The sequence below is a fragment of the Trichosurus vulpecula genome, chromosome 2, assembly GCF_011100635.1.
Source record: "Trichosurus vulpecula isolate mTriVul1 chromosome 2, mTriVul1.pri, whole genome shotgun sequence".
NCBI classification, from domain to species: Eukaryota; Metazoa; Chordata; class Mammalia; order Diprotodontia; family Phalangeridae; genus Trichosurus; species Trichosurus vulpecula.
In genome coordinates, this window is record NC_050574.1 from 123632387 (window position 1) to 123660211 (window position 27825).

A 27825-nucleotide genomic window follows, 5' to 3' on the forward strand; every position below is an offset into this window, starting at 1 on the left:
TATAATATTGCTGTTACTGTATACAATGTTCTCCTCATTCTGCTCATTTCACTTTTCATCAGTTCATGTAAGTCATTTCCAGGTTTTTCTGCAAGCATCCTGCTCATTATTTCTTATAGCATAATAGTATTCCATCACAATCATATACAACAATTTGTTCATCCATTCCCCAGTTTATGGACATTCCTTCAATTTCCAATTCTTTGCCACGACTAAAAGAACTGCTATAAATATTTTTGCACATATATGTCCTTTTCCTTTTTGTTTGTTCCTTTGGGATACAGACCTAGTAGTGGTGTTGCTTGGTCAAAGAGTATGCTCCAATTGCTCTGCAGAATGGTTGAATCAGTGTACTATCATTGGTGACTTTAGAGAGAACAATTTCATTTGAATGATGTGATTAGAAGCCAGATTGCACAGTGTTTAGAAGAGAGTGAAAGGAAAGGAAATGGAAGCACTAATTGTAGATGGCTTTCTCAAGGAGCTTAACCTTGGAAGGGAGGGATTAAGGATGATGCCTAATGGAACTCCATGGAGCTGTTTGAAGTCAGTGACACGTCTGACTTTTGCAAAGCGCAGACATAATGGCCATCTTCCTTGCAATGAATAACCATGTGAAGATGCCCTTCCTGGGCTTGGGTACTTGGAAAGCCCTCTGAGCAAAGTGAATGATGTAGTAAAAACTGCAGTAGGTTTAGGATACCTCCACACTGGGCAGTTGACTACTTCCAAAGGTGACCCATTTCTGTTTTAGACATTCCTCATTGTTACAAAGTTCTTTATTATGTTGTAAAAGGCATTTGTGAATTAGTTGGTGAGTTTGTTGAGGTGACTTAAGGTCTCTTCCAATTTTGAGATCCTGTGATTCTCTGATCTCTTTATAAATTCAGCATTTTCTCATATTAGATTTTCCTAAAACAGGACCTACCTTGCTTTTGTGCAAGAGAAAAGTACTGTTATGGGGTAGAAGTTTTTTTTACTATGTTCCAGTGTAACTATTTGTTAAATGTTCAACGATAATCATTGAAGATTACTATCCTTGACTACCATGTTCTCCATTCCCAATGGATTCAATTCAGTAAATGTTCAGTAGAAGAGATATGTGTACACAAATAACTATGATACTAGAGAGAATGTGGTACAAGGGAAAATCCAGACAAAATGTTGTGACATATTTGAGGGGGAAAGAGAAAGCCTTCTTGTTTCCTAACGTGAGAAGAAAGATAGCCAGCAGGGTGTCATGGAACAAGTATAGACAATAGAATAGCAAATAATCTTTGCTGAACCACTAAGCAAGTGAAAAGTAGTATAAGATATGGCTGGAAGACAATTTGAAATCGTACTTAAAGGGTCTTATAGGTCAGGATCAGAAGTTTACAGTTTATCAGAAGTTTATTGAGTAGGCAACAGGTTGAACACGAGAGTAGTGCAGTATTACTGGGGCATCAGATCAAGAGTGGGCTCAGGAGAGGAACAACCAGCATTTGAATGGATACCATTAGAGGAAATATGAACAATGCTCCAGGAAGCCGGTGCATAGTGTCATGAAGTTAAACCTAGGAGGGATATTAGAGTTAATCTTGTCCAACCTCATCGTACACCTATTAACTGGAGGTCTAGAAAGGGTAAAGGACCATCCCAAAGTCACAAAGGTCATAGTCGAGCCAAGAGTCAAACCAAGGCTCTCTGACTCCAAATTCAGTACTCTCTCCATTGTACCAGCTGCACATGACATGAGTATTTTTTTTTCTACAGGTTACCCAAAGAACTTCTACTGGACTCCCAACAAACCCTGGTCTTCAAAGTTTGGCATAAAGCAGGTATCAGCTCTCTTCTTGTCTTAAAGCTATCCCTTAAGGGAAACTAATTGAATGTCTCTTAAACTATCCTGTTAACAGTTTGAAAGTTGTTTTCTTTTTTTAACCAGGAGAAGCTCTCTTGGAGAGCATGATAATCAGAAGAAAGGAACATATTAAAAGTAAATTATAAGGAAAGAGAAGTTGTTTAGTGTCCTCCAGTAGAATAAAAGAATCTCATAGTTGGAAAGATCTTAAAAGGCATCTAATATGTACCAGAATACGATTCTGCTTGGAGTCAAACAACCACAGACTCAGAATGCCAGAGCCGAAAAGGACTTTAGAATATAATCATTCAGTCCATCAATAAACATTTATTAAGCACCTGCTAGGTGCCAGGAACAGTGCTAAGTGCTAGGCATACAAAAAGAGGCAAAAGAGTCCCTGCCCTCAAGGGAGACAACATACAAACAAATATATACAAACAAATTTTGTACAGAATAAATAGAAAATAGTTAACAAACAGAAGACATTAGAATTAAGATGGGTTGGGAAAGGCTTCCCATAGAAGATGGTGTTTTAGTTGGGACTTGAAGGAAGCCAGTAGACAGAGATGATAAGGGAGAACATAATAGGCATGGGAAACAGTTATAGAAAATGCCTAGAATCAAAAGATAGAGTGTCTTGTTTACAAAACAGCAAGGAGGCCATTGTCACTGAATTGAAGAATACCTGTCTGAGGGTAAGGTATAAGGAGACTAGAAAAGTAAGAGTGGGGGGGATAGGTTATAAAGGGTTTTGAAAATCAAACAGGATTTTGTATATGATCCTATAACCACTGGAGTTTATTGATTAAGGGATGTGATGTAGTCATACCTGCACTTTAGGAAAATCACTTTAGCAGCAGAATGGAGGATGGTTTGGGGTGAGGAGAGACTTAAAGCATGCAGACTCACAAGGAGGCTATTACAGTGGTCCAGGCATGAGGTGAGGAGGGACTGAACCAGGGTGGTGGTGGTATCAGAGAAGAAAAGGAGGTATATCCTAAAAACGCTGCAAAGGTTGAAATCAACAGGCCTTGGCAACAGATTGGATATGGGAGGTGAGAGACACCAAGGAGTCAAGCCTCGGGACTGGAAAGATGATGGTGCCCTCTTCAGTAATAAGGAAATTCAGAGCTTGGGCAGGATTTAGGGGGAAAGATAATGAATTCAGTTTTGGGTATGTTTAGTTAAGATGTCTACTGGACATCCAGTCTCAATAGCCCTTTCTTGTTTTGGCATCAGTATTGCTTCCCTCCCCTCTACCCCCATTCCCCTTACAACTGCTTGAGTATAGGAAGCTCTTACGCACTTTCCAAGCCATCTCCCTCTATCAACACCAATAGCTATTGCTTCTCAACAGTAGGAGATTCCTTCATATATTTCTCTGCTTTCCCTACTATTAAAGAGCACAGAATTTAACTTTAGTAACTATCCATAGTGTATAAGGCAATATATGTTGATGTAGTACAGATAAAGCTAGACCTTGGTAGGCACCATTATGCAGTGGGACAGCTAATAATAAGAATAACTTCCACGTGTATAACACTTTATGGTTTACAAAGCACTTCTCACAATAACTCTGTGAGATAATATTACAAATATTGTTCCCATTTTATAGATATAGAACCTAAGCCTCAGAGAAAGTGACTTGTAAAGTATCAGTCTGGTCAGTGGACCTCTGAGCTACAGGCTTGAGCTTTCTGACTCATCAGCCAAAGAATTACAAGACCAAAGAATTGAAACTATAAAAAAAGAATCAGGATATCCCCTTTGCCGTGATCACAGAATTTCAGAGTCAAAAAGAATCTCAATGGCCAACTAGTCCAACACATTCACAAAAAGGCATCCCTACTGTAATATGCCCAACAAATGCTAGACTTTGCTTGAAGACCTCTAGTGACGGAGAACTCACTACCTCTGAGGCAGCCCATTCTAATTTATGGGTGGTTCTAAATGTTAACATTTTCATTTCATTCAATCTAAATTGGCATTTTCTAGCTGCTGCTACTAGTTCTGCCCTCTTGCCCAGGAGAAGATGTCTAATCCCTATTTCATGAGACAGTCTTTAAAATATTTGAGGATAGCTATCCTGTCTCCCTGACTTTCTTTTCTCCAGGCTAAACATCCCTGTTTCCTTCAACCAATCCTTATACGATGTAGATTTAAACCTTTTCACCGTCCTGGTTTCCCTTCTGTTGAGACACTCTGTTTTATCAATGTACTTCTAAAATGTGACATTCAGAACTGAACATAGTAGACTAGGGCTGAATACAGCAGAACTATCCCCTTTCCTAATAGTAAAAACTTATGCCTCTCTTAATGCAGCCATGTATCTTTTGGGCTACCATCCTAACTTTTGACGTATTGAAATGCCTGGAATCAGATAGCAAAGAACAAAGGATAATGGCTAGGAAAGAAAACATAAGTGAGTGGAAAGAACACTGGATTTGGATTCAGATTACCAGGGAACAAATCTAGTCTGTGCTACTTACTAATCTTTTTAACTGTAGGTAGATCACTTAACCATTCTGGGCTTTAGTTTCTAAATCTGTTAAAAAAAAAATAGAGGTTAGACAATCTTTGAGGTTCTTTCCAGCTCTAAATCTATGCTCCTGTAAAGGGTACCTTAGTCCACAAAATGTCAGAGGTGATAGAGACATTAGAATATAGACTGTCAGAGCTAGAAGGCATCTTCAAGACTATCTAAGCCAGAGGTTCTTAACATAGGGTCTATGAACTTGGTTTTTTTTAAATATATTTCAGCATCAAATTAATAGCATTTATTAGATAGTTCCTGCCCTCAAGGAACTTACATTGTAATGAAAGAAGACAAGAGCTGAAAAGTGGCCATAGGAATGGAGTGTCCAGAGAGAAATCCAAAGGAAAAAGGAAAGAAGGATGGTCGTCCTGGGCCCTTCTTCAAAATGGAAATTCCAGGAGGAACTTGCCAGTTGGAGAAGAGGGCTTCAGGCTGCAGAGTCCAAGGGGGTGTTCTAGGGGAAGAAGTTGGGGAGTAACTTCCAAAGTGAGAAGAAGCTGAAGTATAATGGCAGTCTGGAGTCAGAACCAGAGCCAGGAGAGGATTGATTTTAATCCTATGAATTTTATTCTATGCATTTAAAAACACACTGATAAGGGATCCATGATAGATTAAATACCCCTGATTTGTTCCAGCCTCAGTTTACAAAAAAGGAAACTGAGAATTAGGAATGGAAGTGACTAACTTACACAACTATGGCAAAGCAGAAACATAATCACATCTTTTAAGACTTCGGTTCCATTGGTCTTTCTACTCCATGGTGTTTCTTCACAACCACACTTGTAAGGAAGGTAGGACCAGGATGATAACCTTCATCTTTTAGAATAAGAAACTTAAGGTACAGATTGTTTAATGACAGAGCAGGAACAAGTTTCCTTCTAACATAGAACATAGAAAGTTAGAACTGGGAAGGACCTTAGATCATAAAATGTTAGAGCTAGAAGAGACCTTAGGGAATGTTAAGAAGCTTAATAGGCCTTAGAGATCAAACACCTCAAGCCTCTTGTTCTGCAGAATAAGAGCAAGTCCACATTCCTTCCATAGCTTCTGCCTTTGGCAGTAATTTTTCAGAGGTAACTAGAGTTCTGCTTGAAGAATAACTTTCTGAAACTGCCCTAGGAAGTTGACTGGGAAGGGTCATTTGGGCTCAGGAAGGGTCTTCCAGAGGAACTGAAACACCCAGAGATTTGGGTATGCATTCTGGTTTCCTCTTCACAAAGCCAACAAAACTCAGGCTTTTGCCTGTTTTTTTCCTGCTAAACAGAAAGAAGAGTTGATAACAGGAAAAGAAGTCTTTGCTTGCCCATCTCTCATCTTAAGTCTTTCTTCCATCCTTTGAAGTCCCTGAACCTCCTTACTTGAAACTTCTGATCTTATAGTTCACCTAGCCATAATACCCTTCTTCTCTCTGTTTCTGCCATAGATGTGGAATGGGTGATCGGCTTTGCCTCCGTGGACCTCTCACCTCTTCTCTCTGGATTCCAGTTTGTTTGTGGCTGGTACAACATTGCAGACTTCAGTGGACAATGCCAGGGGCAGATTAAAGTTGCTATTTCCCCCCTGGAAAGCATCATTCATCTCAAAGAAGAAAGGCTAGCTAGGCAAGGGGCCAAGGTACCTGACTTATCAGTATGTCATCTGTTTCCTCACACAAACCCATTATGGTACTTACTGATTGTGACCCCTGCCACATGTCCTTTAGGGAAGGGGAGATGTATATTAATTTCTAGGAATTAATCCTCCTAAGCAGTCAATCACTAAATCAAGAATTCATTAAGTGCCTAATATGGTATTATCCCCTCCCTGCCCAAAAAAAAAAAAAAGTTCCTTCCCTCAAGGAGATTATAGAATCTCCAATCCCAAATCTGAAAGAGGATATGGGAAGTTAAAGCTGGAAGATGCCTTAGAGATCAACTCTTCTTATTTTCCTGAAGCTAAACTGTGGCCCAGAAAGATGGAGTGATTACCCAAGGTCACATAGCTTTATGCCCAGTCTTACTGGGTGCTCTGGGGGTGAAGAGTTGGGAGAACCTCATAGAGAGCTATATCAATTATATCAAGTTGTTGAGATGACTATCACATGTGAAAAAATGATGATTCTTTCTGGTTTTTTAAGGGGAGTTTTATCTTATTTCTCCTTCTTCTAGCAGATTCCAAAGTATAGTCCATTTTCCTTCTCTACTTCTGCATTTCCCAGTTGCATGGGAAGGTATACCCTGGATCAACCAGCCCATGGCTTTTCAAAAGATATTAATGTGTCTTCTCCTAGAAGGTGAGTGAAGTGTGTTACAAGACTTAGGAAAAAGAAGTATGAGAACATGCAGTCACCCTCTGTTATTCCTTTGTGAAAAGAAAAATGTGGAGACAGATTAATTGACCTCTTCTATAATCCATTCAACCCCGTGGTCTTAGGAAGGAGGGGCCTTAAAAATTTGCACTTTGTGAGCTACAGAATTCAGCATTTCAGGGGCAAAGACTGCTCTCTTTCCTATCTGTTTCTGTTTAGTTCCACATCTAAAAACAGTCAGCAGCTGTGTATTAAATACTTCTCATGACCTTTCCCTTCCAAAAACCCAGGCATCAAGCCAGTTCGTGAAAAGAAATGCATCTATCCACTCAGCATTAGACAATTAGTCAGGACTAAGGCATGTTTTACCCAGTAAAAGAGTAGGAAGCCACATTCATTTCATTATATCAGCAGCTCAAGAATAGACCCATCTACATTTCCTTCTAGCCATTTTCCACTTACCTCAAGATAGGTACAATTTTTCAGAAAAACAGAATGTCAGCCAGAAAATAAGTGACCTTCGGTAGGATGTAAAATGTCAAAGCTTTGAGGGCCTTAGAACATAAGGATGTTAGAGCTGGAAAGAATTTTAGAACATAAAATGTTAGATCTGGAAGGGAACTTAGAACATAGACTACCAGTGTTGAAAGGAGCCTTAGAGTGTGAAAAGGACCTTAGAGATTGTTTGGTTCAGCCTCTTCCTTTTACAAATAAGAAAACAAGCCCCAAGAGAAGTAACTTGATCAAGATCATGCAGCTAGGTAATCAGAATATGGTAATAGCTCACATTTCTGTAGCATTTCACATTTTTCAAAACAGTCTAATGGGATGAGAAGTAGTAGTATCCATGATATGGATAAGGAAACTAAAATCAAAGAGGAGAAGGGTCTTACCTGCAGTTACATGACTGTTAATTAATTTACAGTGATTTCATCTGCCTGTTAGCACAAGAGTCTTTCCAGAGCCCTTCTAGTTTATACCACAAAGGAGGGAGCAGTTCCCCTACCTCACCTTTCTAAGCCTCAATTTCTCACTTTGACATGAAAACTAATATTTGTGGCCTTCTACATCACTGGATTGTTGTGAGAAAAACTAAACCTTTAGTTCAAGTATGATTTAGTGTGATAAATGATTATTTCTCTCTTCTATTAATAACCAATTATTCAATCAGAACAAAGCTTTTTCCACTTTTCTACTTCCTCCTCCAGAAATCAGCCAGTGTGAGAAATCTCTGTCAAAGATTTACTCAGGCCAAAATCTAATCAGACAATAAAAGAAATTCTAAGTTTAGGCTAATGGGTGCATTCCTGCTCATTGTGTTATCTCAAAAAAAAAGCATTGATTCTCCCTTTCGTCAGCCAGGTGATATGGAAATTGATAAGTCTATGACCAAGATTTGGGTGATCCAAGTCATGTGCCCCAAGACCCTCATTGTAATACTCATTTTCTCATTAATTGTTCAACAATCAGACTTCATTGCCATCCTCAGGAACACCTGCTCTTCCAAGAGCATATAAACTGAGCCATGAGGGGTCTTTGGCTAAGAGAGATGACCAAATGACCATCCTTTTATTAATAAACATGCTGGCTTTATTAATGATTTAATTACCCAGAAAGTGTGTCTCTCAAACTTTTTGAATGCCACATTTAGTTTGTTGTTGCCTGGTAGTTTTCACTTATGTTAAAGTTCTTTGCTTTAAAAAATAAAAATCCAGAAAGTCTCCTTGCCTCCTGAAAGCCAAACCAATTTTTTTTTCTATGAGATGCCATAAGCATCACATCTTTGCCCATGATGATGATGATGATGGTGGGGATTAGTGTATTTTGATGATGATGATGATGAAGATGACGACAACGATGACAATGATGATGAAGATGATGAAGATGAAGAGGAGCATCAGTTGAAAGCACTATTGATTGGCCTTGATCTCCCAAGCAACCAAGAATCTCATCTCATATCTACCAATGAATGAGGTGTGCGGAGTACTAAGATAAAGAAAACAAACTCCTCTGACATTACAGCACTTACATTTCTTGGGAGAGTGCAACACATACACAAACAAATAAATACAAGGCAATTTGAGAAGAACACTAACAACTGGGGGAGGGGAGAAATCTTCATGTTGTAGGTGGCACCAGAGCTGAGCCATGAAGGAAGATGGGAAGTAGAAATGAAGAGGAAGCCCATTTCAGAAATGAAGGAAAAACTGAAATGGCATAGAGCTTGGAGCTATAATACCCAATTTGGGAGCAGCTAAGAAGTCAAGTTAGCTACAGTTTGGAAAGGAGAATATGTAAAAGGAAAGTAATATGAAACAGATCTGGAGACTTAGGTGGGAGCTAGATTGCAAAGGGCTTTAGAAATGTCTGGCTCCATATTTTATAATCTGTCCTAGAGGCAATATAATAGGGAGACACCAAGAGTGAGCAGAAGAGTGATATGGTCAGACATTTATTCAAGGAATGTTACCTTTGCAACTATACGAGGAGAATATATCAAAAAAAAGGGAAGAACCTAAAAGCACAGAGACCAATTAGAAGGCTACTGCAGTAATCCAAACAAGGTGATACTAGCCTAAACTGGAATAGTGGCTGTGTCTGTAATTGGAGAGGAAAGGACAGATGAAAGAGATTTTGTGGGAGTAAAATTGAAAAGGTTTGACAACTGATTATTTTATACATGTTGAATTTGAAATGTTTATAGGATAGTAGAGTTAGTAGGGATATCCAGTAAGTGTCTGGAAATGCAAGATCATAGTAAAGGAAAGAGATTAGGGTTGGATCTATGAATTTGGGAATCATCTTCACAAATTAAATCTATTGAAGCTGATCATGGTCAGTCAGTAAACATTAAGCACCTACTACATGCCAAGCACTGTGCTAAACTGGAGGATACAAAGGCAAAAGACAAACCTTGTCCTCAAGGAGCTTCCAATTAATGGAGGATACAACAAGCAAACAAACATATACAAACAAGCTATATGTTGGCAGGAATGAGAATTAATTAAAAGAGCACTAGAAGAGGTTAGAAAATGCTTTCTGTAGAAGACAGAATTTTATTTGGGATTTAAAGGAAGCCAGGAGGTGCAGATGAGGAGGGAAAGCATTCCAGGCATGGGGGGGTGGCCAGAGAAAATGTCTGGAGCTGGAGGATAGAATGTTTTGTTTGAAGAATAGCCCGGACGACGAGAGAAAAGGTGTAGAAAGAGGAGAGCACCCAGGATAGAACCTTACAGGGGATGTGCATGCTTAATGGGTGAGAGGAGGGTGATGCTTCAACAAAGGAACACTACAAAATGGCTGCTTGAATAGGAAAAGAGAAAGAACAGTGTGGTAGAAGCCATCTAGAAAAGTGTATCTAGAAGGGTAGGATAGTCAGAAGCAACAGAGAGGTTTACTTGGACTGAGAAAAAGCCAATAGATTTAGCAATTTTGAGATTGTTGATAATTTTGAGCCAAGTTAATTCCTTAGGGCCTCATGTTTCTCTTGGAGCAGGTGATCTCCAAAGTCTCATCTGTGTCTAACATTTTGTATTCAAAGGGCCTTTCCAATTCCAATGTTTGTGTTAGAATTCCACATTCCCCCTTCTGTTCCACTATTAACATCCTTCTGTGTTAGATGGATCAAGGGTAAACTAAATTTTGGGACCAAGTAAGTACCTGATTGGGTTTGAGGTGAGGGAGTGATAGACATGAGACTTCTGTGTTCATCCTCAGTAAGGAAGTTATCTGAATAAATTTACAAATTTAATTTTGTAGTTTTTGTTTGGATTTGGTTTTTGGTTTGCTTTGTTGTCTTTTACAGGAATGGAGATTTGGGTGTCATTTTTTTATTTTTACATAAACCTTAACCCTATTCCTATGTAAGACAAAAAACTGTGTAAATCGATACAGTAACTTTTATGAACATAATTTAATGAGTAACAAAATCAACTTAATTTGCAGCTAATTAAATTCAAAAAGAAACTTTAGTAATTCAGTTATCTAGAACAACTGATGTGTTATTACTACCTCTTAATGTACCTTTCCTCTCTGTCATTCCTGTTTCTTTGCCTTTACTGTGTGTCTGTGCATGTTTCCTTTTACCTCTTTGTAGTTTGCATATACAGTGAGAAAGCAAAACACAGTGAGAGAGAGGAGTGCTGGATTTAACATCATTTAGCACCTCTTCCATAACATGTAATCAATTGAGAATTGGCTGAACAAAATGTGATTTATGAATGGAATGGGATATTATTGTGCTGTAAGAAATGATGAAGGGGGTAGTTTTAGCAAGACCTGGAGAAGCCTATATGAAGGTGACCAGAGCCAAGAGAAGAGTTTATATAGTGTCATCCATGTTGTAAAAACAAATCATTTTGAAGAACTTAACTGATCGATAAAATGACCAACCAAAATTCCAGAGGACCAGTGATGAAGCATGCTACCCTCCTCCTGACAGAGAAAGCACGGACTTGGAGTACAGAGTAAAACATTCATTCTCAGACAAATCCAATGTGGAATTTATTTTACTTACTGCACATACTTTTTACAAAGGTTTTGTTTTCCTTTTTTCTCAATGGGGAGGGGAGGGACAAAGGAAAAAAAGGGGGTTATCAAGGCACATTTTTGCAATGTACTGCAGAGGACAGAAGGAATAACTAACAGAGAAACAGCAAAATTTTGAAAGTTACATTAATATATTATGTACTTTAAAAGAAAAGCAACATGTACTTAACAGATACACAGTTTTACTTGCTGCAAATATTTTTATAATCTTTTTATACTGGTTACATTGGTTTTATTGTACAGAATGTATTCAGTAATCCACTTTTACAATGTATATGGAGATTTTCATTTTAACAGATGTTCATAAAGTTCAGAAGGGAGGGGGGAATGAATTGAAAGGGACCTTAGAAATCATCTAGTTCAACGCCCAGAATTTTACAGTGGAGGAAACTGAGACCTAGAGAGTTTAAGTGATTTGCCCAGGGAGTCACTCAGAGATAGAAATGGCAAAGTATCAATTAGAAATCAGGTCTTCTGACTAAATCTAGTGCTGCTTTTTCATCTCCACCATATCACACTATAAGCCACACCTATAAGCCCTCCTGGTTTCCTTTCAAATTCTGTTACCTGGTCACACCGTTTTATGTCTTGTAGTTCATCTTCTCTTCCAGTTGGGAAAGAAATACAAACAGAGCTGGCAAGCTGTTACCACTATCCAGAGGGGGATTGAGATGTTATCTCAGAGTTTTTCAAGTTTGCATTTCTTTGATTATTAAGATGACACTTTTTGAATAATAATTTGTCATTTGTTTATTCTCTTTTACAAAGTGGTGTTAGGAAATAATTTTTCCCTTGAATATTTGTGTTTCTTTATATAGGTTAAATGAGAAGTTTTTTTCTGTTTTGTTTGCTACAAATGTTTTTCCAACTGTTATTTTTCTTTTTATGCTGGTTATATTGTTTTTGTGGTAAATAGTTATTTTTTATGAAGTCAAACTTATCCATGTTGCTTCCTGTAATTTTTTCTATTTAATAGGAAAGAATTTTATTTCCCTATCATAGTTGAACTAAATATATTATTCCCTTTTTTCTGATTTTTTTTTAGTTCTTTCTTCGTGCAGTCTATATTTTCATCATTGTGCCATCCACTTAGGTGTACACATTTTATGTTTGCGTACAAACTGGTTTTTTTCCAAAGGAAGTACTTCATGATATATCAATTTTTTTTCAGAAGTGGACCTTTGAGAAGCCAGGCATCTCGTCATGAAGAACATATGCAGAATGTTCGCCGATTTCATGAATCCTTGCAGCAAGCTGAAGGGATTATTCAGAATGATAGCCAAGTGGATTCAATAGCTTTTTCATCCAATGATACACTCCTGATCTCCCTCAGGTATTTCTTTTAAAAAATTATCTGGGATATTTGACTTTGTTATTCTTAATGGACTTACTCTCCAAGGAAGTCAAGACAAAAAGAAAAGCCATGTGTTCACCAGGATATTTTAGCATCATTTGGTAGCAAAGAATTGAAAACAAAGTAGATGCCCATCAATTGGTAACTGGTGGAACAACTGTGGCGTGTAAATGTAATGGTATGTTATTGTGGCAAAATTACAATATGAAAAATTCAGAGAAACATGGAAAAAGTGGTATAAATTGATGCAATGGATGTAAACAGAACCAAAAGAACATTCTTATGTACCATGACTACAAGAATATTAACCAAAAGAAACCAAACTCTTAATAAATGAAATTACTGAAGGTGAACCTGTGGAGCAGGTATAGAGCCATTAGTGCCCTTCTCTCAGTGGATATGTCTGGACTGTCGGAACATTGTCCAACACGGTCACATGATTAGTTGGGAATGTTTTACATAAATTATCAAGGAGTCATTGTAGTCAATCATTAAACATTTATTAAGTACCTTCTATGTGCAACACCATGCTTAGTTTGGGGAATACAAAAAAAGGCAAAAGACATGCCCGTTTGATGAAATTAACTTATGCAAGCCTCCTTGTCACATATTAATAATAGTGATAGTAATGACAGTAATAAATACCACATACTTAATATAACACATTATAGTTCGTAAGTCATATCCATAAAAATTACCAAGTTTTGAACCTATAGATAATATCTTTATTTTGTACATTTATTTATTTATAGAAAAAGCCAAGACTCAGGGAGGTTAAGTTGTCTTCAGGGTCATTTGGCTAGTGAGTGGTGATGCCATCGATCTCCTGGTTTTTGTTTTTTTTCATCATACTAACAATGCCTCAAATAGTGAAAAAGGTGATTTGCTGGAGTTCTTTCCCATCTCACGATACTGGGATCGAAACCATGGGGCAGATTCTCCCTTAGAGCTCTGAGAGTACCATAGTGTATCTCAAAGTTACTGCCCTCCTATAGCCTTAAAAAAAATGCAGAAATCACATCTCAAGGCTGGAAGTTTATCACCACCCAGAAAATGTGTGTGCACCTCTGCCGCCAATGAGGGGCATGGCACTGGGACAGTGATTGAATCCCTCTGTGAAATGAGGAGATTGAGCTGTATGAACTCCACGAGACTTTCAAATTCCTAGGTTTTGTGAAGTACAGAATATAAGACATTGTATTCAAGTGTCTGGTGGGGTTCTAACGACTGTGAGTCCTATAAGAAATGAGTGTGGGCTGGGATGATTATGGAAAGTCTTCTCTGGAGTTAGACCTTGAAGGACGGAGCAGCATGTAGACTGGTGGACAAGGAAGGTGGTGATGAGTCATTCTAGATTTAGGGAACAGCACTGAAGAATGGAGATGGTTGTGAGCATAGCAGGCACATGGGGATGGGGATGTTGAGAATACTATTCCAGCTAGCATCAAGGTCTCTTGTTGTGGAGGACATAGAAGGGAGATTACTGGTAGGTTACCTGTGATCTGGTAGGGCTGGTTTTTGCCAGGTCTTGCATACTTGTTCATTCATCAAACATTTATTAAATCCCTGCGGTGTGCAGAGAGCCCTATGTTATATGCTGGGGAAGACACAAAGTTTGTACAGTTCCTGACTTCTAGAGCTCACAGTCTGGCAGGACAATGATTACAATGATGATGATAGCTAACAGTTCTATAATGCTTTAAGACTTGCAATGCATGGACCTTTCTATACATTATCTCGTTTGAACCTCACAACAACTGTTTTGAGCTATGTACCACAGATATTATTATCCCCATTTTATAGATAATTAAATACACATGGAAAGGTTAAATATCTCACCCATAGCTACGGAGCTAATAAGTATCAGAGCTGAAATTTGAACTCAGGTCTCTCATGGCTCCAAATCTAGCCATCTTTCCACTGCCCTAAGCTGCCTTTCAGTAAGAGGCAAATATAAATAATTAACAATATGCAATATTATATGTAATGTACAGTATCATATATTATATGTACATGAGTGGTGCAAAGTGCTTTGTGATGGCCATTACTGATAGGCTAATCAAGGAAGGCTTCTTAAGGCCTGGCATTTAACGTGGGCCTTTAAATGATGCTTAGAATAGGAATTTGGATACTTGGAATTTGTCCTATAAGCAGGAATAAATGAAAAGTATTTATGAAGCAACACCCTATGCTTAGTGCTGGGGATACAAATACAGGACATGGGACACAGGACAGCCCCTATTCTCAAACTCACATTTAGTACAACCATTCACTGGTGACCTTTGAGCATAGAAAGGTGATGACCAAAGCAACTAATCTTTGTGGGACATAACATGGGGGACAAGACTGGAACTGGAAGGACCAACTACAATACTACCTTATTAATATAGATATAAAATTGGAAGTGCCTAGACAGGGTGAAGAATAACCAGTGAGTAGAAGTTGCAGTGAAGAACTTTCTGCCAGTTGGAACTAGTTCTTTCATAAGGTAGTGAGCTTCTCGTTACTTAGGGTCTTTCAAGCAGAGGTTAGATGGCCTCTTGTTTGGGATGTAAATGCAGTTCCTGTTCAGGCACAGGTTAAATGAAGTGATATCTTAGGTCCCTTCCAGCTGCGAGATTATAAGATTCAATGACTTCTTTCTCATTTTTTCTTTCCTCTTTCTCTGTCTCACAGGAAAAACTTAAATGAACTAGATCAGATTCAGAAGTACTTCAATCAGAAATTAACCAAGTCTTACCCTCAACTCACCTTCAGCCACTCAGCCCAGCCACCCCAAGAGAGCAGCAGCAGTCATCAGGGTGCTGAGACAAGGAGCCCGGACTTAGGGAGCCATCACATTTTAGAAAAATCAAATCGCTTGGTATCTCAAGTCAGCACTCTGATTACTGGTAGGAAGTTGGTGGCCCTCCTGGTGATTTCATGTTACTGAGAAAAGCCCATCTCTGTGAGAAGGGAAGAGAAATGGTGGGCAGGGGGGTGGGAGGGGTGGGCAGAGGGGTTTGTAAAGGATGGTAGAGATCCAAATCTTCAGATGTTCACAATTTAACTAGAACAACAAAAAGGAATCAAAAACTTTCCTTCCTCTAGGAGAGATGTAAGTTGTAAGGCAAAGCACAGTAGTTCAGTAGAAAGAATATTGGGCTTAGGAGTGTAGGGCATGGATAATAAGATCCTCAGATTTTCCTATGGAGGGATCTTCAAGTTTATCTAGTCCAACCCCCATCAATTTGCAAGTAAGGAAAACAAGAATGAAAGAGAGTAAGTAGCTTGTCCTAGAACACAGAGGTAAGAAGCAGGAGAGGGGGGATTCATTCCCAGGTGCTAAAATTACAAAAGTTCAGAGAAAGAATGTCAGTGACCATCTAATGCAGTCTATACCTGAAAAAAAAAACTCCCTCTAGACTGTCTCACAAGTATGGTCTAGACTTTGCCTCGACTTCCCCTGAAGGGAATCCATGACCACCTCCAGTAGTCTGTTCCACCTGGAGAAAGAGTTCTCATTTGTTAGGAAGCACTTCCTTCCAAATCTGCCTCGGCAGCTCCCCCTAGGAGGAAGGCTTCTAGCTTTTGCCCTTCAGGCCCAGGCAGAATAAGTGTAAGCCATCTTCTCTGGGACAGCCCTTTATATTCTTCTAGACAACTCTCCTGCCCTGCCAAAGCCTTTTCTTCTCCAGCTGACATCTCCATTTTGATGTCCTGAGCTTTCACTGACAGCATGTTCCTTCCAAATATTTTATAACGTTCCTGAGCTTGGATCCAAAAGTTGACTTTACAGTTTAGAAAAGCACAAGGTAAAAGAAACAGGCCCATTCTGGGAGTCAACAGACTTGGTTTCTAGTCTTGGTTCTGTCACTGGTTTACCATATGACATTAAGCCATTTATTTCTTTCTCTGTGCCTCAGTTTCTTCCTGTCCTCTGCCTCACGAAGAATGAAATACATAGAATGAATGAAACATTTATTAAGCACCTACTTTGTGCAAAGCACTTGGGGATACAAATAAAAAAGTAAGACAGTCCCTGCTCTCAAGGATCTCCAGTTCTTCCTGTGTAAAATAGGGATAATATTCCTGTCCCTACCTCATTCACAAGGCTCTTTTAAGGAGCAAAAAAAAATAATGATTGGGAATTCACTCTATCAGTGAATCAGAGGTTTCACTATTTACTTGCTCCCCTGCTCTGCCTAGAGACAATTCATTCACTAAGTCAGCAGATGCTGATTGACCACCTCTGCTGTGCACAGCCCAGTGCCTGCTATCAGGGGGTTTGCAGTGAGCCTTTTGTGCTCTTACCCACCCTTTCCCCATCAAATTTGCAACTGACATTTCCTCAAGAATCATTCCTTTGTCTTTTTAGTGGAGGTTGAGTTTCCCTGTTTTATTTTCAGGGCATAATTGACATTTTAATTATTCCACTCAATTCAGCAAATATTAATGAAGCACCTACTCTGAAAGGCCATGCTACTCAGCATTGAGGATATGGAGATAAAAAACAACACAGAACTTGCAGTTGGGGAGCTTACACCCTCATGGGAAGATAGCGTCTGACCTGAATCTTGAAGATGATTTCTTATGTCAGGAAGCCATCTAAAATCTAGGGCCAGTGTTCATTCCACTATGTTCTACTTTCTCTGTTAGAATAGCACTTCACATTTATAGTGCACCTTACTACCTACCTCAAAAGACTGTTTGAGGAAGTCACTTTTTAAATTATAAGACACCATTACAGTGGGAGCTAAGTTTGTATGACCTGATGCTGTTGTCAGATCATTATTTCTTTGTTACAAGAGAAGATTTAGTCTAAATTGGGGATTGGAGGTCTTTTCCAGAAATTACTCTTATCATAAAAACACAAGATGTCACTAAAACTTTTTTTTAAAAGGAAGAAATGAATACTGTGGTTATTATAATTTAAAAGACATTTTGACATGCATTATCTCAGCTCTTTGAGGCAGATACTGTAGGCTTTTTCAATCCTATTTCACAGAGGAGAAATCTGAAGTTCAGAGAAACCAAGTGATTTGCCTAGTGACACCTCACTGCTAGTAAACCAAGGTTCCAGCTGAGCGCTGTATTTGTAGTATAAAAATAAATGAGAACTTGTTCCTTTGATATTAGGCATATTAAAGGGCTAGAAATGTTACCAGATTGAATACGTCTTTGGTTCATGGGGTTCACCTATAAGGTTTGTTCTGACTATTTGAGGTAGTGACTAGCAGTGGTAACAATTGGTAGCTTGGGGAAATAGTAATTGTGAGGATTCCACAGGGAATACTGAGATTTTGAGCTGGAAGGGACCATAGAAATCATCTGGTTCAATTCCTAATTTTACAAATGAGGAAACAGGCACAAAGAGGCCAAAGTGACTTGCCCAAAAGTCATAGATAGTAAGTGAAAGAGCCAGAACTCAAATTCAGGTCTTCTGACTCCATTTTTTAATATTTATTGCTCTTCAGATCTGCAAACTCTAACCAAGGATTCTCCATCATTGTTGAATATTCATCAGGCAGAGAGTGAAAACCTTGAAGGCAAAAGCCTCCTAAGGATTCATAGAGCAGAGGAGAAAGAAGAGAGAAATGCTCTACCCCAAGACCAACCCTCCCCTGTCCCTCTTGAAATACCACCACTTGGAAAGAAGACACTGGGTAAGTTCTCAGACCAAGAAGCAACAGAAATTAACCTTCCATTGGCCTTGAAAGTTAATGAGATTGAAGAGGATTCTGAGGTGGCCCAAACCTCCAGTGATGATGACTATGAAGAAGATTTCATACAGCCCAAAACCCTCAACGAAATTACGACCATGACAGATAAGACCAGTCCTTGGTCTAGTATTACATCAGAAGAAGATGTGGCAATTGATCTTCTGCCAAGAGAGGTAAAGAAAGATGACCTTTGTACCTCAACTTCAAAACACTCCCCCAAAGAAGACCAGAGTGGAGAGAATAATTCCCACCCGAGGATGCACCAGGACAGCTGCCTGCAGCCACCCAACACCCAGTCTTCCCCTAGTCCTATGACAGAAACAGACAGTGTCTGCAGAATGAGTACAGATATGGGTCTACATCAAAAGAACTCCAAAGCAACAGGCTTATCTCAAGAAGGAGATGCTAGCAAGGGCAGGAGGTTCTCTCTGGTCCTTGAAACAACACAGGAAGAGAAGCTGAAGTCCAGTGAGTCAAGTGACTCTTCAGATAATGGAGATTTTGCTCTTGATCAAACGATCTTAGTTCCCCAAGCTGAAACCTCCTGTTTAGATGAGAGCTGTGGAAACAAGGACAGCAATCATGACAAGGAGCTGCCTGCAAAGTTGTCGTCATGCAGAAGTAGTGAAAAGCCTGACGTCCTCTTGGCAGAGTCAGAGAAATCCCCAAAGCAGAGTCTCCTACTGTATCCTTTTGGTGTCTTACAAGTAACTTCTCCATTTAACTGACCCTCACATTTATCTATGGCAGGGGTTCTTACCCATTTTTGTGGCCTGGACACCTTGGGCAATCTAGGGAGCCTATAGATCTCTTTTCAGAATCATCTTTTTAAATGAATTAAATAAGATGCATGGGATTATAAAAGGAAACCAACTATATTGAAATAGTTATCAAAAAAATTTTTTAATTAGTTAACAGAACCAAGATTAAGAAACCTTGATCTAGTGTGTTGTTAGCATAGTCTTCCTTCTCAGGGAATTGGACTTTTTAGCCTCTGACTTCCATTCCAGCTCTAAGATTCTGTCTGTGATTCAGCGATTCCAATCAGGATGAAACATAAATGAATGTAAAAAGGGAGTCACCAACATCCTGTGATACCAGAGGATTTAGAGTTGAAAACAACCCAGTGCCCTCATCTTACAGAGAAGGAAACTGAGGCCGAGGGAGGTTCATTGACCTGCTGATGGTCAGTCATTCACAGTGCTCTGGTGCCAACCTGACCTTCCAGCTCCCGACCTTGTACTTCCCCCGCCACACCAGCATCAGGAAGGTGCCCCCAAACATTTCCTTCACCCCCCTGCCAGACAGGCCTGTCCTAGAGACCTAAGATTTGTCTACCCCCAAGGTGATAACTAAGAGACCAGTCCCAAGAGGGAAGAGGACCCCAAGGGCTCACAGCAGGTTTGTGATACTTCACTTCAGTGTACATTAAGCGCTCTTATGGGCAGGGAGCTGGTTTGGGTTCTGATAGAGAGCTATAACACAAAATGTGTTCTTGAGTTTATTGTTTTATATTTTTTTATTTGTGCCTCCAGCCTAGCACAGTGCCTGGCACAGAATAGATACCTAATAAATTCTTGTTTGAATTAGGATAGAAAGTACACTGATACAAAGTAGAGTGACATCAAGTGGAAAACAGTGGTAGGCAAAGTTACAGGAAAAATCAGAGCAGAAAAACATTTTTTTCTTTGAGGCACAGGGAATTGAAGTATAGGAAGAATTCCTAGTAGAAGATGATGACTCCCAAATGACCTAGACTGTGGAAGAGGACAGGATAAGCTAGAAACTGGCCCAAAAGACAGACTCTCAAGGCCCTTTCTATAACGACATTGCTTGATGGGCAACTTGGGATCACTGAGAGTCATCTTTCCAATTGCAATTCTACCCAGCTTCTTCCCATTTGATTCTGGGCTCAGCTCATTATCCAGCTAAAATACCTTGTTCAAAGTACTGATGTCTGTCCTGATAGTCTGCCCACCTTATTGCATGTCACAATCTGAGAATATGCATTCTTCATCTCCATGTTTCTCCTGTAGAGTTCACTGGGCCACTCTTTGGAGCTGTCATGGAATCCTCCTGAGAGTGTCTTGTACTTTTATGGTGCTTAGTGGATTCCATCAATGCCATGTCATTCATGAACAAGAGTATCTGGAGAAGTTCACAGTCTGTAGAGAATCCCTTTCCCATTTCGTCTTTGTGCAGAGCTTTCTTTATGATATTGGCAAACACCTTTGGCAAGCAAGTCTCACTATTCTATGCCTCACGTGGTATTGGAAGCAAAGTTATTTCCGTGGTTACTTCTATCAGGAAGCCTCAACATTTGCATTGAAGACCAATTTAAGGTTGCAATTTGCTCTCCTGAGTCAAATGCTTTTTTATAATTAATAACCAATACAGTGGTGTATTTTCTACATATGTCAATTAACTGTATGACTGAGAAGATATATTCTGCTATAGAAAATTCCATGAAAGCCTGCCTGTTCCCATCTTAGATCTTCATCAGGGATACCCTGATTATGTACAAAAACTAGAGTTTTTTAAAAGTACACATGTGGGTCAGTAGTCCTTTCCAGCTCAGATTCTGTGGTACTTTTTACATGTGTGAACAAGTCTAGACAGAAGCCCATGTGAGAAAGTCCTTCATGTTTTAGTAGAACAGAATCTTAAGTCTTTCCTTTCTCTGGCCCTCAGTTTTCTTCTTTGTAAATGAAGAGTAGATGATCACTAAGATTCTTTTAGTTTCAAATCATGTGGCCTATGACTAAATAGCATGAGCCAAGCTACAGAGGGGCAGGAATAAACATGACATATCTGGGGGGGACAACAAGGAACCTCACTTGACAGGAGTAACAAATATGTTAGGAAAAGTGAGTGTTTGGACACACTTTTCCCTCACTCCTTCCTTCAGACCAGAGCCTTTGGTGGTCCCTAATTTCTTCCTTTCATCCAAGCACTTGGAGGAATCAATGAGGATGCTCTCTCTCTCTGCAGCTTCACCATCAATCACAGCCCACCAGGTAAGTTCTTACCCAGGGAGACAGTATTCACTTGCTTCTTTGGTAAAGATCAGTGTGAAATATGCGGATGCCCCCAGCAGTCTACCTAAAATGGTGCCCATCAGCCATCTGGTAGGAATTGAGCACCTTCTTTGTGTCTAGCCCCATGTTTGGGGATACAAAATGAGTGTAAAACTTGTTCTCTGCCTGTCCTCATGGGTATTTATATTTCAGTGGGGGACATAGAGATGAAGACCTGTAAATTTCATAGGCCATAAGCTTAACGTGAGTTAAGCATTGTAAGTCATTGTAAATCAGAAGCCACTGGTTTTATAAAACTTACACTACAAAAATTAGGTTGAGTGCCTAGAAAAGGGAGGTAACCTCTCCATTATCCTTTGAACTGGAAAGATCACACCTGGCATACTCTGTTCTTAGCATCATGTTTTAGGAAGAGGGGGAGAGGGTATCTGATAGTTCTCTTCCAATATCTGTCATGGGGCAGAATAAATAGCCATGTTTCTGCTTGGCCCCAGAGAGCAGAAGTAGGATCAATAGATGAGCACTGCCCAGAAGTAGACTGATGTAAAGAAAAACTTTGTAACCTACCTCCTACTAGAAATTAAACTCCATGAAGGAGTTTTCTTTGGTATACTGTGTCTTGTCTAAATTGTCTGATTTCCCCAGCACCAAGCCCAGTGTTCTGTATGTAGTCAGTGATTTCAAGTGGCTGTCTGTAGCATCATAGATTTAGAATTGGAAGGGATCTTATGATCATCCATCAATCAGCAAAATGCTGCCTCTGTGCCACAGACTATGCTAGATTCTGGGGATACAGACAAAAATTAAACAGTCCCTGCCTTTGAGGAATTTGTATTCTTCTATCAGGAGAGAAAATGTGTACCTGATTAGGTATATATACAAAACAAATGCCAGGTGCCTGTGCAGGACTCTCCTGGTGGGGTGAGGGCCTTACTTACATGGGAGGTGGCTGAGCTTTGAAGGAAACTAGGAATTCTGAGATGGACATAAGGAGAGAGAGACAGGAGGTTGAGGCCTGGGTGTGAGGAAGAACAGGAGGGCCATTTTCAGCTACACCCAAAAATGCCTGAAGAAGTGTGACATCCAGGGGTTCCAGCAGCTGCAGTCCAGTGTTAAACTCTGGAAGCTGAAAACCACACTCACACTTTTGAGACACTCTATATGATAAGGCTGAGAAGATAAACAGGCTAGATTATAAAAGGTTTTAAATCCCAAACAGAGAGGTCTGTATTTGTCCCTAGAGGTAATAGAGAGCCACTGAAGTTTACTGAATGAGAGAGACCTGGGACTGACATGGTCAGACTTGTACTTCAGGAATCTCACTTTCACATCTGTGGCGAGTGTGGATTGGAGAGGGGAGAGCCTTCAGGTAGGGATACCAATTAGAAGGCCATTGCAGTAGTGCAGATAAGAGGTAATGAAGGCCTGAACCATGGTAATGACTGTGGGGCAGGAAAGAGAAGGAGAAAGAAAACTCTTTAGATATGTGAGGTGAGGGAGAGGGAAGAGTCTGGGATGAATCCAGAGTTGCAGGAAGCTTAGTGGAACCCTTGAAAGAAATAGAGAAGTTGAAATGATACAAGTGAAATCAGAAGGAGGAGATAATGAATTCTGTTTTGAACATGCTGAGTGATATGTAAGGGATCTGTGATATGTACAGGAAATCCAGTTTGAAATGTCCAGTAGGCAGTTAATGATGTGGGACTAGAACTCAAGAGAGAGATAAGAGATACATATACAGATCTTGGAGACCTCTGCATAGAGATGATAGTTATGGGAGCTGGCGAGGTTGGCTTAAATAAATAAGCTAAATAAGTGGAGAAGAATAGGTAAGAGGGCCCAGGACAGAACCTTGGGATACATCTGCAGCTGGGGATAGGGTTTAGATGGTCCAGTAAAGGAGATTGAGAAGGAATGGTCAGATGGGTGGGTGGCAGCTAAGAGTAGTTTCATGAAAACCTGTGAGGAGAGAGAATCAAGAGAGAAGGGTGGTCAGTAATGCTGGATGCTGCAGGGAGGTCAAAAAGGCTGTCAGATTTGGCAGTTAAGAAATTATTGGTCACTTTAAAGCATAGTTTCAGTTGAGTGACGAAGCCAGAGATTACAAGGGCTTGAGTAGGGAGTAAAAGGATTCAGTAGGCCCTGGGGGAATTAAAGAAAGGGAAAGAAATCTCTTTCCCCTAAGGAGATGAGGGAGGGCTTATAGTGAGAAGAGAGCACCTGAGCTGAGAGCTAAAGAAAAGAAGCATTTGGGTAAGCACTTTGGAGGAGAGGTCAGATTAATGGGAATTAGTTGGCAAAATGGCTTAATACTATGACATTGACTTTATTGGAGGCTTTGGGTTTGATGTTTGGAAAACTAAGGGTATGATTATGTTGCCTGAGGCTAGACATCTCAGGAAAACATGATAGGAAAGTGAAAATCAGAAAGTAGTTTTCTTTCAGTGACTCAACATGTCAAGCCAGAATGCCCACTTGTGTGTATTTTCCGACTCTCTCTAGTCTTCCTGGATGAAAGCTATAGAAACAGGTACTTAAAGCACCATAATTGAGATCTTAAGAAATAATTGTATTTTAGCAAAATTATTCATTTCAATTCCACTGATTGAAATTTGTGATGAATTGGACAAATAAATTAGACTGTCTTGACAGTATCTGCAAAGAAAGGTTTTGCCAAGCAGATTAACAGCATCAACAGTATTCCAAATAAGCAGTTCTTTATTGGATACCTTCTGTATGCCCATCACTATATTAAAATAGGACAGATCCAAAAGAAGCAAGAAGCTTAGTTCCTGTCCTTAAGGAGTTTCCGATCTAGTTGGGGAAATAAGAACATAGTTTTCCAAATTGTGAGATGTCTCCCCTTGGTGGGAACAAGTCCATCTGTGCAGTTTGGATAGTTTGCAGCAGTGACCAGAATTACTGTGGATATTCCGTACAATTCTTGGGTAAATAAATCCACTTATACTTGGAAAACAAAGGTTCAAATCAAAGTCTATAAATGTAAAGCTAGCATCAAATTGTCTCTAACGGGTGAGAGGTGGCAGAAGGTTAACATGTAGGGCAGAAGACACTGGGTCCAGACGTAGATGGTATGCAGGGACTAGATCGCTACAGAATGAAAGGGCCCAGACCCTACACCAGAAGGAAGAGTTCACTACTTGTGGCCCCCAAAGCTAACTGGATGCTCCCCACCAGTAGCTCCCCCTGTGTGGCAGGTGGGACTGGAGGATACCATCCAATTGGCATTAGGGGCCATCAGGGGACTGGTACTATAATTATTAATTCAGAGCAGTGATTATTTGTTTTTATCCTACTTTTTAAGTTTTGTTTTTGTTACAAAATTATAATGAATGCTTAACTGAATAAAATGCAAGCTAAGAAGAAAATATACCCTGCTCTGCTGAGAGGTTAGGGGGAAGATGGGAGAAGGAGCTCCCACACTGACTGAGGAGACAAAGTAGTCTCCTACTAGAATAGTTATACAACCCAAGTACTCCATAATCAAGTGTTCAACTGTTCTAAGTACAATTGCAGCTAATGGCTGAGGGATGTCCCAGCCCAGAGTGCTCCACCCAACTCAGATTTTCCATCTTTCCACTTCCCCTCACACACTTTGTGTTCCAGCCAGACTGGACAGTTTATTGTTGTTGAATCTCGTTCTTCATCCTCCTACTTCCCTGCATTCACAAAGGCCATCTATCCTCCATGGCAAGAATAAACTCCTTCCTCATATGTGCCTGTTAAAGTTCTCTTCCTTTGAAGCGGAGCTCAGGGGCAACCATTTATTGCCTGTCCCCCAAGTAAAGTGTTCTCTTCCTCGTAGTAACATAAAGCACATTTTCTGCATCATCTTTTGCAGACCTATTATGCTAGACCTCGTATCATACATATTGTATACGTGCCATATTCCCCTCTGCTCATTGGAGAGTGTAAGCACTCTAAGGACAGAGGCTCTGCTGTTAACCTTTGTATTCCATGTGCCCAGCAAAGGGCCTGTTCTGTAGTAGACTCTCAATAAGTATTTGTTGAATTGAAGAAGAGCAGCACATTATCTTTTCCAGACAGGCACCAGTGACTCCCCACACCCACCACACCTCTCCAGACAAGAAGCCTCGAGTCTGCTCTGGCCAAGCCATGGGCTCCCCTCTAAGAGGTGTACCCATTTGGTTAACCTGCTCCTCCCACATTTTCTTCTTTACATATTCAGCAGAGAAAACATCCAGTTAATAAATGCTTCATGAGCATCCACTATATGCCCAGTCTTGTGAAGCTAGAAGTCTTGAATCCTGAATTCAAGATTCCAACTTCACCCATGTTTTGCTTTGTGACACTGAACAAGTCCTCCTTAGTTTCCCTATCTGTAAAATGAGTGGTTTAGATTTCCAAGGGCCCTTCCTGTGTTATGTTTGACAGTGCCTGTACATTTCAACTCATAAAAGGTTTGGTAAGTGCCTGCTGTGTGCTCTTTGTTCTAAAGTGCCTGTAAGCTCTGATGTTTTGTATTAATATTAAAGCCATTGCATTTGTAGAACAATTTACCATTTACAAGTTTGAATTTACAAAGCACTCTGCATGTACTGTCATTACATTCTCTCAATAAGCTGGTGATATAGATAGTACAGGTATTCTATGCCACTAGCAGAGTTCAGCAGAATGCTAATGAAGCCCTTATCTGTAGGACTCACGCTGTGTAGTAATGGTGGTTACAAGGATAGACCTGGGAGTCAAGGACCTGAAAGTCTTAAGATAGACATAAAAATGAATGATAGAAAGGAGCATGACCAAAGTGTCAACAAGAGTCACAAGGAGAACTTTGGGAAGCCTGAGGATCGCAGAATCCCAGAAGTAGAAGAAACCTCAGAGGTCAAGTAGGCCAACCCATTCCTTAACAAAAACCTATCTAGAACATCTCTGCCAATTAGATACTCAGCTTCAGCTTGAAGATATCGAGGACAAGGATTGCTCCTCCACTTGAGACATCCCCTTCCTATTTGGGGCAGCTTTCATTGTTAGAAAGTTTACTTCAGATGGAGTCTGACTACCCAGAATCTACCAAGGCTGTAGACCCCAATATGATAGAAAGAGCCACTGGAGTTGGAGATAGTAGACATGGTTTCCCATTTCTTACGTTTTCTAGCTACATAACAGTGGGTAAGTGGTGGTGCTTTGACACCATTTCTGACCTTCAAGTCTGACAAAATAAAGCCATGATGGTTGGAGGTGGTTTTTATTTTCAGCAGCACTCTCTCGAGTTAAGGGGGCCACCTAAGGCCTAAAGGGAACCTATATCAAGGAAGCTGCTAAGTCAGATTCCCCCTAAACTACAGCCCCAAAGGGCAACTAGGAAAACATTGCCTGGTACTGCTTGGCTCCTTGCTGTGAAGTCAAGATGAGTGGTCTGCCCTGTCTCCCCCCACTTCATTCCATCATAACATGAAGCTGTAGTCTCACTTAGGCTATGTGACCTTGGGTAAGTGACAGTGTTTTAGCAGAGGCTGGATTGCCATCCATCTAAGATGTTGTACCAGGCTTATATCTATTTGGAGAGGACTAAATCAGGCTTTCTTAACCTCTTTGTTTGTCATGTACCCCTGGCAAAATCCATGGACCCCTTCTCGGAATTTTTTTTTAGTTTATCATTGAACAAGACGATTTTTTCCCTATCCAATTTCATGGACACCCTGAAATCTAACCATGGACCCCAGGTTAAGAAGCCTTGAATTAGATGCTTTCTTTCACTCAATGATTCCTGTTGTGCTTGGATCACAAAGTAATTTCCTGTACAAAAATAGCATGGAGTCCATGGGAGAAGTCACTGAAACCTATAATAGATTTTATTTTATTGAAGAATAACATCGTCCTCTGTGGCAAACAGATGCCAAGAGAGCTCTGACCAACAGGTTTAAAAAAATAAAAAGAAAATTTTGTTTCAAGAGTCCAGTGCTCTGATTAGTGTTAATTGAAGTACAATATATATGTACAGTAAGGCAAATACTGCTTTAAAAATACCTCTAGGAAACAGGCACACAAGCGTCTCTTAAAAGTCATACACACAAAGAAAAATTACTCCTTAATAGATAAGCTAGTTCCTCTTGGTGGAATTTATGAAAGAGCCCTGATACGGTTTTAAAAGACCTGGGTTAGAATTCTGGTTCTACTGTGTGACATTAAGCAAGTCACTTCACTTCTCTGGGTCTCAGTTTCTTTCTCTGTAAAAAGAATAAGTTTGGCCTTGGTAATCATCTGAGATTCCATGCTTCTATGGTATTTTAAGCCAAAAGATGATTTCAGCTCTAGGCTTGCAGGACTGATGGGGAGGGGAAGTTATTTACACTAAGGTGAATGATAAATCTGGACAGAGCTGTGTAGAGTTACTATGGGTCTCCCTTCAAGAGAATGAAAGAGAAAATCTTAAGCCCGCTTTGGCCAGCAACTGGACTTTGCTCCTTAAGTGGTGTCCTGAGGGCCCTGTCCACAAGCAGAGGAGGAAGAGAGTAGACAGGACCCTGTGATA

General features: G+C 40.0%; 1 protein-coding gene across 1 annotated transcript in view; it reads left to right on the plus strand.

The window, feature by feature from the left end:
* Nucleotides 1-27825, plus strand: part of C2CD3 (C2 domain containing 3 centriole elongation regulator) — a 153811-nt gene that overhangs the window by 115774 nt on the left and 10212 nt on the right. The window contains exons 26-32 of the mRNA XM_036744950.1: nucleotides 1756-1820; nucleotides 5803-5993; nucleotides 6527-6651; nucleotides 12386-12547; nucleotides 15245-15459; nucleotides 18025-18955; nucleotides 21179-21287. Of these exons, the coding sequence (XP_036600845.1) occupies nucleotides 1756-1820; nucleotides 5803-5993; nucleotides 6527-6651; nucleotides 12386-12547; nucleotides 15245-15459; nucleotides 18025-18955; nucleotides 21179-21287 (1798 nt within the window). The remainder of the gene's footprint in view (nucleotides 1-1755; nucleotides 1821-5802; nucleotides 5994-6526; nucleotides 6652-12385; nucleotides 12548-15244; nucleotides 15460-18024; nucleotides 18956-21178; nucleotides 21288-27825) is intronic.